A 10,476-nucleotide genomic window follows, 5' to 3' on the forward strand; every position below is an offset into this window, starting at 1 on the left:
AACTGCCCCGTATTCATCTGTGACGACTGCAATCATGGCTGTCCTGTAGGCCAATTATCATGCAATGCCATGCTCTGTAGCATCTGTGTATACGACCTGGAGATCTGAATGATGGCACTGATGTAGACTTTGACATCTTACTGTTGTCCTTCTTTCTTGCTGATACTCCAGATGCATATTTTTGAGTATAGGGGGGGATGAATAGTTTGCTCTGCATCTTACTGGGAATCTCAAATTTGGAATTTGGAGATGCATCAAATGCCACAACCACAATGCAGCTAGTATTTCTTGACGAAATCAATCTAAATTTCCTGATGTGATTCTTTGCAGCAACGGGGGGAACTAAGGTTCTTTGTTATGGTGTGGAAAATACATATATGTAGGCAAATGGTCACTGAGGTCATACGCCATAACGCCAGATTTTAAGTCTTGGATATGAAAACTAACACAAAAAAGATCAATTCGAGCTGATCAATTCACAAATACTCTTGCTGTGGCTTCATCACGTGCCTTCCATCCACTGCTTACAAAGAGAGAGTGCAAGGCGCAGTTGCTCTGAGAAAACAGTGTGCGGTGAAGGCAACCTCATATTGTTCTTACTACTCACCTATACACACAATAAAAATTTATATTCATATCTAAAGTACCACGTGGCCATTAAAATTTATGAGCACAAGAAAACCCAAAACTAGGGACATCTTTAACAGTCAAAATTCAGGCCAGAGTGGTTGGGAAACTTTTCTACCTTTTATTCTGCACAAGCCCCATGACAATTACTGGGTCTTGCTTACCTGTAGTGCTAAACACAAAAAATTGTGCTTCTAGTTCTGTCAGTCACCCATTGTACAAGTGCCCGATGTCGATGTTATCAATTTAAGATTTTCGCCAAAACGTGCGTCCACTGTCCACCGCTCCGTAATCATGCCAGCCGTTTTCACGTGCCAGATTTTTTTCCTTGTCTCTCAATATTAAGTCCTTTTACACCACCACACAACAAAAAAGACTGACTCACACAAGGCTGTCACTACTGAGAAACAGGCACAATTAAAGTTTACAGTGAAATTTTAAGACAACCACAAGTCTGTGTAGGCTGCACCCAGAAGCAGCACTGCCATATTAAATAAACTGAGGAGCCCCCTCTAGATAGTGAAAATCGCCAATAGGAGTGCACCAAACCACAATGTTTTCTCCTTTAATAAGCATGCGATCTATAAAATTTAGGCTTTTTATTCCTTTGACATCCTCCTTTAAAAAATGTACATTTTTAGCACTCTCAGAATTAAATATGCTTTGAATGTATTCAAGCTCACCAAACCATCCAAATCCGGTACCAAGATTGAATACGTCATTACATGAACAACACAGCATTCAAAATCTTTTATTATTTGCACAACCCAATTAACCTTAAAGACGATGGTTGAAATACGAAGTGCAGAACATGTGACAGTTACACTACACGTGAGTAGAGAGTAGCCTGTTGCAACGTGGAACCTACCTGTGGTAGATAAATCAATGAATGGATTGCTCTGTGTGACCTCAATGTTGATGCCTAACAGCCGAGTGTCTTGAGCACTGGAGGAGCTGGACTTTTGTAAGCTGGTAGTGCCAAGGCCCACCGGGCCAGCTTGATCTCCTGCTTTCTCGCTGGCCACAGAGTTGCCCTGAAACTGCAGCCCCTGTTGGGTGCAGGTGTGCATGGGCAGGGAGTTGGAGTCATCCATGCATTTTTTAAATACAGCAGTTCACTCTCCAAGAATTCAACAGAAAGTTTTTAAAAACGATCTGCTGAAAGAAAATGCTCAAGCCAGCTAGAATGCTTGACAGCTAGAGATATATTAAGTAAGAATAAAATAACTAAAGCTGACTGAAATTTTTCAACTGAAACTTATTACAATATTCTTTCCAGTGACCTATACATAAAGTAAAGGTGTAATCCGTTCAATTAAATATGCCATGCCGAAAAAGTTAGAATAAGTCTGGTAAGTAAAATTTACAAATATAAATTTCAGTGTGCGCCTTGCTTTCAATCTCTTTCATGGAAGTAATTCACAAGGGTATGGTGGTGATTCCACACTTGAAAACTTCATTCAAACATGCAAAAAAAAAAGCTGTTCAGATACAAATACAACAGAAAAAGAAAATTAATTTTTTAATGATACTGTATCAGACCCTGACAGTCAAATGCTAATGATGAAAGCACCCTCCACCTCAATATTCCGGCAGTTTGAAAAATTCCTCACATTCTGTTGAATCTAACCCCGTAACATTTTCGCATGTAATTAGTCACACCATGTTATCTTTGTTACATTTTTTTTTTACAATTTGCTCTGCTCACAGTCTAGTGACCTGCTTGATTTGCACACAGATACAGTACCTTTACAGAGACATCAGAGACACCCATAATACCTACTCGATAAAACACTGCAGTACAATGCAGACAAATGAGATAATGCTGAAATGAAACTACAGTACGTACCTCTATAAACTTTTTTCATGCTCCTTCATATAGGTAACACAAGGGTGAGGGGTACTTACAGCGTTCAAGGAACTGCTCTTCATCGTTGTGCCTGTACCTGCTGGTGGCTCGTATTTAATTGCAGTGCTGATGGTGACAGGCCCTCCCTCAAATCCTGCAAAAACCAAAACAGCACACATGGAAAGAAAAAAAGTTGGCTGCTTACGTGTTAGAAGGTGTAAGCCCACCCACCTACTTTGTGAACGCAGTCGCCGCAAGCTTTTGCTATATATCTTGAATGCCTACATAATGCACTAAATTTGTACTGCTCTTATAAATGACCTACGCATTCTGCAAGCTATGACCTGCTCTTGCAAATAAAAGGATGCACACTCCTATTTTCTTGGTGAGCTCAGACCTGAATTAGTGAAGGCTCCTACTGAAGTTCATGTAAACAGCACTAGGCTTTTGCAGTACGTATATGCCCTCTTCACCATGCGCCAAATGTCCTGTGGGCAGAGCAAGTGCAGGTGCAGCCCATGGGTAAATTGAGAGGTGAATAAATGAATGAATGACAAAAATGAGTGAACACTAAGAAAGTAGACACCGGGAAATTGGACATGGCTAAACATTCCGCTCATTAAAAATGCAGAGCACACAATGCAAATCAGTCAGTGCTCAGAATATTTCATTGCGCAAACTATAGAGTATCAAGCCCATTATGAGCATTAATAAACATGCTTATGAGATGCAGCGGAAGAAATAACGGATCTCGTGTTTTTGGGACAAGAACCTCCGCTCCTATCCACTCCTGTCAAAGCCTTTGCGTTGCTCATGCGTGCCTCGTGCCTCTCTAGCTTCTCCACTGCACTCAACTACCGGACAATTTGGAAACCTTGCATGGCTCTACGGAGCCAGCGAACCCCTTCTGATCTGTGCGCTAACTTGTTGGAGAAGGCAGTAGTCGCCGTACCACAGCCCGCACTCTGCCTTAAGGGCAATGCACTCTGCCTTAAGGGCAATGTGATGCGATAGCTGATGGGTTAATGCCCTTATATGCAGAATTGGTCTTTCTCTGCTTAATACTCATAGATCCCTGGGAGTCCTCACACCACTCCTGACACAGTAGTGCAGCAATTAAGCAGTGCGCCACTGTCTTGGGATGGCAGGTGCTGCCACCGGTGGAAATTGTGCGATCCACGTCGCTCTTCCCGAGCAATCTCGGGACCAATCATTCATTTAACCGACACGTGCCACGTTGCAGGAGGACAACATTTTTATGGATACCATCGAGTCATAACACACACACATATACCGCCCACCCATTCACCCCCCCCCCTCACACACACACATGCACGCACACATGCGCACGCACACACACACACAAACATATACTGGTTTTTGCACAATAGGGCAAGTAATCTTAGGTCTGTGCTTTCTCTCCTGTTGTCCTGCACTTATGTACAAACAAAGAAATTGACATTAATAAAATCAATGAATACTACCGTGCAATTAATGTAGGCCGAAGTAGTTATGCACAGTTATTACCTGGCTAACATGACAACTGTGCATACTGAGTGAGAGCAAGACTACTGGAAAGCATGACCACCTCCTCTCCTTGCTCCCGGTGCACAAGTCCTAGTTCCCAATGAACTTTTACTTCAAACTGAGCTGACTGAGGTTTGTGGGGGAAGATGAAATGGAACAGCGCACCAACTCAGCTGTGCCACCAAGCGGAATGTAGAATATTTCTGAGAACGAGTACTTGCACAATTAACACCACACAGATTCTCATTTCTTCTGTGGCGCTGCAATGCATTAGAGCCCTGCTTTATAACCCGTAAGATAGCAGTTCGAATCCCATTTTTACTTGGACACCTTTCATGATTTTTTTTTCCAGTATTTACAGCACGCAAACCATTAGGCTCCCCGGGGATGTGTTGCCTTTTAGGTCACATTCTGAGATGCGAGCGAAAATCGCTGTTTCAGCCACTCAACACAAACCAATTTTACCCGTCTTTTTCTTTATTTGAACAAGCAATTACCGCACCCCGCAAATAATCTGCTATTTACTGTACCCGAACCGTTGCAATACAACAGGATCTACCCCAAAATACATAACACCAACAAGTGCAAGGTCTGCAAGACAGATGTAGCCACACTTAAACACATACACTGAGAGTGTAAGGCACAACTAAACTGTGTTAATCCCGAAACCCTCTCGTCGAGGTGGTCTGCCACTCTGCAACCAACTCTGGGCTGTCCAGCAGGCCCTCAAGGCAGCGACGAGACAAGATCTCAACGTCCCCACATGGCCCGGTCGTACTAAGCCCTGCCGGACACTCAATAAAGTTATTACTCACTCACTGCTGTCACGAAGTGTGTTACCGTGTATACAGGCTGCATTATGAGGGGCCTTAGAGCAAAATTGCCATTTAAAAAGCTTTCAGACCAGCTAGGAGACAAAACCAGGAGTTGGTGCGCTGTATTATTGCCGGAATGGAAATACATGAACCCAGCTGCTAGGCGCTGCTAGCGCCCGTCCTGTCATGTCTTCTGTGTATTCGTCCTAAAAGTTAGCGCTGCTTAAATTTTAACGAAAGAATATGCATAACCAACTAGCCCCGCAACGTGTTTTACCAGCTGCTAGCGTCGTCTTTTTTGTTTCTACATTTATTTTTCAGCAACGAGCACCATATCTTGCAAAGGTTTCCAAATTGTCCGGTAGTTGAGTGCAGTGGAGAAGCTAGAGAGGCACGAGGCAAGCATGAGCAACGCAAAGGCTTTGACAGGAGTGGATAGGAGCGGAGGTTCTTGTCCCAAAAACACGAGATCCGTTCTTTCTTCCACCCGCCGCGGTGGCTCAGTGGTTAGGGCGCTCGACTACTGATCTGGTGTTCCCGGGTTCAAACCCGACCGCGGCGGCTGCGTTTTTATAGAGGAAAAACGCTAATGCGGCTAAGGAGCCCGTGTGCTGTGCGATGTCAGTGCAGGTTAAAGATCCACAAATGGTCGAAATTATTCCGGAGCCCTCCACAACGGCACTTCCTTCTTCCTTTCTTCTTTCACTCCCTTCCTTATCCCTTCCCTAACAGCACAGTTCAGGTGTCCAACAATATATGAGACAGATACTGCGCCATTTCCTTTCCCCAAAAAACTAATTATTATTATTATTTCTTCGGCTGCATCTCATAAGCATGTTTATTAATGCTCATAACGAGCTTGATACTCTGTAGTTTGCGCAATGAAATATTCTAAGCACTTACTGATTTGCATTGCGTGCTCTGCACTTTTAATGAGCGGAATGTTTAGCCATGTCCAATTTCCCGGTGTCTGCTTTCTTAGTGTTCATTCATTTTTGTCCATTCATTCATTTATTTACCTCTCAATTTACCCATGGGCTGCACCTGCACTTGCTCTGCCCACAGGACATTTGGTGCATCGTGAAGAGGGCATATACGTACTGCAAAAGCCTAGTGCTGTTTACATGAACTTCAGTAGGAGCCTTCACTAATTCAGGTCTGAGCTCACCAAGAAAATAGAGGTGCGCATCCTTTTATTTGCAAGAGCTGGTCATAGCTTGCAGAATGCGTGGGTCATTTATAAGAGCAGTACAAATTTAGTGCATTATGTAGGCATTCAAGATATATAGCAAAAGCTTTTTCGAGAGACACATTTTTTTTGCCTGTTAATGATATGAACGGAAAATAAAATATTTGTCATTTCCTCTTCACAAATATGCATGAGCCTAATAAGGTGACACTGCTGATCTGAATATACACGTTCTCTGCAACTCACTGCAAACACCAACTGAGGGCCGGGTGTCCGGAGCATCTGCAGAGCACAGCATATGCCAGCGAAACTTTCTCACAGTGTCGTGACCACGATGCAGAATAGCGACACCTATAAATTAGGGACTTGCAAACTGAAAGACGACACGATTAGTAGAGAGCTCGCTGTGTAATTCCGATAGGCATTAAAACAGAGATGAGATTTGGTTCTACAAAAAGAAAGAAAGCAGCCACTAGTGACAGGAGAGAGATAAGAAAGGTGTGAAACCAGCCTGAACGTGTATGGCCTTGGAGGAAGTTAATGCAAGTACGCCCACCGCATCCCTTTGCAGCCAAATCCGTTGCACCAGCCACACCGACAATTTGGAAACCAACTGCTAGAGATGGCGATGGGTGCTCAAAAATAAAAGTAAAAGTAAACAAAAAGGATGCCACCGGCAGTGGCGGTCACGTGGTGCGCACGACTCGCACTCCAGGAAGTGTCTCCTGCTGGCGTGGGCCACTTTCTGAGCCCAGCTTTACACTCCTACCCTACACCACATAAGATTTCAGGTCTGCTTAAGCATTCCCGGTGCTGTCGCCCTGCAGGCGACGAGACCACAATCTCGACCGGGATCGAGCTGCAGCAAGATAGTTCAGCTGCTTTGACCATTTGAAGAGATCTGGCACGGCACAGCAGCTGGTGATACAAAATACACAGCACGCTGCTTTGGTAAACTGGATGTAACTTCAAAGGACCCAGAGGAAATGGCTGTGACGTGGCTGGAGCCGGCGCAGCACATATACATGATTGAGCAGATGTAACAGAACTTAGGATGGGACAGAGTAAACGGGACACACACTTGCACTGTGTGCGTCACCGTGCAAGGTGCTGTAAGACGTTCAAAAGTTCATAACAAACCAGTTAAGCTTTGCGAGCAAGCCACCCTATCAAAACTATAGCCTCTTCCATCAAGGCATTCAAGGGAACCAGCCTATCAGTCTTCTTAGTGTCAAGACACACAAAGGTCAGCGCCCTTTCCACGAAATCATGTACAAATGTGGCACGTGGTAACGTGAAGTTGAAGTGACACGTGGCAATGTGAAGTCAGGAGGCCTAAGGCCATATAGGACTTCCCTCAAAATGGATACCATACGCGCTAGCTTTACAGTGGATGAGAAGTACCCGTATTATTCCTTAATTACCACAGAGCTCCGTAACTGTGGAAATTAGCTTTTGCATTAACCGCTTTGGTGTAACTAAGTTACAAAACACATATAAACATTAGTGCCTTGGTTTCTAGAAATGCTGAATTTTTTTTATTTGTAGTCGATCGACCTTTGTCACTCTGGACAACAAAGGGTATATCAAAAACAATGAGTCCATATTGGATCTACAGCCTTAACTGAACTACTTCTGGCTTGTTACGACGGTGTCTTTGAACTAAGCTCGATGACGTGACTGCTGTTATAAACTCATTTGTCCTGTCTTGGGTGCTGTTACATCCTCTCCATACCAACCATGGAGCCTGTGCACCATGCAGCCTTCTTCGGCAAACAAGCAAGTAATTATGAAATCCATCTGTTGGTTGGAAAGGCGCATAGGACTGCTCCACACTTGTCAAATGAGAAAACTGTGGGTGCACGAAGTATAGAAACAAGCAGCGCGCAACAGGTTTCCAAACAACGCATAGCCTAGGATAAATTCCCAGTAAAAAAAAAACAATGGGTCCAATTGGGCATACCATTTGGTTCCAATTGGAACCAGTTGGATCAACTGGTCAGACATCTGGGCTCATCATGAATCCAATTGGATAGTCCATTTAGTTTCCCTAGTTCCAGTTGGGCATTCCAATTGGTTCTACATTTACAATTAGATTAACCAACTGATTCATGAGGTTCCAAATGGTTTCGGCCCTCCCTGTTGGATTGCCCAATTGGAACCATTTTAAAACCAATTGGAGCTGCCATGCAATTTGAACCCAGAAAACCAATTGGAAGCTGATCTCCCTATTGAAAGCTCCAGTTTGTTCCAATTGTGCAGTCCAGTTGGAAAGTGGAAGTGGAAGTCAATTATGCCCGCCGTGGTGGCTCTGGTTAAGGCGCTCGTCTACTGAGCCGGGTTTGAACCCGACCGCGGGGGCTGCGTTTTGCAATGGAGGCAAAACGCAAAAGGCCCCTTGTGCCCTGCAATGTCAGTGCACGCTAAAGATCCCCAGGAGGTCAAAATTATTCCAGAGACCTCCACTAAGGCACCTCTTCCTCTTTCACTCCCACCTTAATTCCCTTCCTTATGGCACAGTTCAAGTGTCCACCAACGTACATGAGACAATTACTGGCAATTTCCTTTCGTCAAAAACCAATTTTCATTTTCAAGTCAATGACAATGTCCTTCACATGATGTGTGTGTGTGTGTGTGTGCGTGCGTGTGTAGCTGTTTATAATACAGAACACTAGACTAATTAGGCGTAACAGAGATATATTAGCAGAATAATTTCTTGAATTGTTTTTACCATTTTTATCATCACCGCAGGCATTCTTAATTAGATAACTTTGCTTAATGGTCAACCATCACTTGCTCTAGTTAGAGCTAGGGTCTCATGAGTGGGATATAATGACCGCTAAAGTGTGTTCTGTGGATGTATGTCGAGAACTTATGTTGCTATTCAATATCCGACTATAGTGCGTGTTCCTGCGTGTAATGCATGTTTGCTCTCGCTTGATTTTCATAAAAGCGTGTAATTATATTTTCAATTCCCTAATTGTAGAAATGTTGGCAGAAGTCTTGCAGCAATCCTAGAAAAATTACCAACAACGTTCCAAATGGAATTCTAATTTTTTTCTAGCTGGCCAGTTAAAAAACCATTAGTTGAATAGGTATTTTGAGTACAACTGCACGTGGGCCATTCGCGGGCTCGCCCATCGCCGACGCGCGCGCTGATCTCATTACTCACCACCGTGGTGTGGACTTCGCTGGCTCCTACATAACAAAAAAAGCACTTGTGTATCGCTTGTCGCGCGGAAAGGTCGTCGCTTCCTCGCGGCCCTACACAATCGCGTTTTCGGCTGAGGTCAGAGCGCGTTATCATGCGAGGTCTACGCGGCCGGATACGCCGCGCGCAAGCACACTGTAGGAACAGACATTACACCGCTATTCGAAAGGGCAAGGCGGGAGTGGCGGGGGCGCTTTCTTGCATTCCGTCTCAGTCCGCGCGTGATGTGCGGCATCAGCTAATTACACACATTAACAATTTTCACGAACTTTTCTCGTCATTAGCAAGATTCTTTAGACTGCAGGATCTGCACTTATTTAAAAGAGTTCTACCACAACTTACTCTTTCTTCGTACTTTGAGTCAAACAGAATAGATATTTCCACTTCTCCAACTCTTGACTTGCACCGTTCAGTGCGCGTGCTGAAGTTGCTCACGGTGCGGATCTCGAGCTTATTGCACACGTTTCGATGTTCCATTTGACCATATGTTAGCAATCTTTACTTTTTTTTGTCGCCGGGCCTTTTGAGTCTATATTGTATCCCTTACAATAAAATAATAAAAAAACACGCGTTCCTTTCACAACAATCATGTATGCAGATAAGGAGCACAGTTGTAATATACTGTATATATTCCGCTCACCTCGCTCGATCGTTGCCGCCTGTTCGAAAAGTTGCCATTTGCTCGTTGGTATTTGCGGTAAGCCTCCAACGCCTGGCAGAGTAATAAGGAAAACTTATCACAACTTAAACGCGTCGCAGAGTTGGAGGAGCGCCCAAAAAAACATTCGCAAAGTTTCGCTTTGCTGAATATCGCTTGTTGACAGCCTTATCACGACGTCACAGAACTGCTAATGCCCTCTGTTGCGGTTGTAGCGCAATTGAACAAACGTAAGCTTTTAGAAAAGAAACATAGACGGCAGCAGCTAGTCAACGCATTTTATGTTGTTGATGTTGGAACGTGCACTATCGTCATGTTATCGTTTTTTCCGCCACAAAACATTACATTGGTTTTTGGGGAAAGGCAAAGGCGCAGTATCTGTATCGCATGTCAGTGGACACCTGACCCGCGCTGTAAGGGAATGAAGTGATAAAGGAGGGAGTGAAATAAGAACGGAAGAAAGAGGTACCGTAGTTGAGGGCTCCGGAATAGTTATGACAACTTGGGGATCTTTAACGTGCACTGAGACCTGCCGCGGTGGCTCAGTGGTTAGGCGCTCGGCTACTGATCCGGAGTACCCGGGTTCGAACCCGACCGCGG

The 10,476-nt window shown here is 44.3% G+C and overlaps 1 protein-coding gene across 9 annotated transcripts in view; it reads right to left on the bottom strand.

Moving 5' to 3' along the window:
• The window catches only part of LOC144129087 (uncharacterized), a 47,767-nt gene extending 37,718 nt beyond the window's left edge, over nt 1-10,049 (bottom strand). The window contains exons 1-3 of one of the 9 annotated variants that reach the window (XM_077662989.1): nt 9,859-10,049; nt 2,536-2,630; nt 1,496-1,667 (exon numbers count right to left, since the gene is read on the bottom strand). In XM_077662989.1, the coding sequence (XP_077519115.1) occupies nt 1,496-1,667; nt 2,536-2,559 (196 nt within the window). In that variant the 5' untranslated portion in view covers nt 2,560-2,630; nt 9,859-10,049. Of the gene's footprint in view, nt 1-1,495; nt 1,677-2,535; nt 2,631-6,253; nt 6,367-9,179; nt 9,373-9,858 lie in introns of those variants that run through there. The other 8 variants (XM_077662987.1, XM_077662985.1, XM_077662988.1 and 5 more) reach the window with 8 other exon arrangements.
• Nucleotides 10,050-10,476: the final 427 nt, after the last annotated feature.

The sequence above is a fragment of the Amblyomma americanum genome, chromosome 4, assembly GCF_052857255.1.
Source record: "Amblyomma americanum isolate KBUSLIRL-KWMA chromosome 4, ASM5285725v1, whole genome shotgun sequence".
In the NCBI taxonomy this organism is placed as follows: Eukaryota; Metazoa; Arthropoda; class Arachnida; order Ixodida; family Ixodidae; genus Amblyomma; species Amblyomma americanum.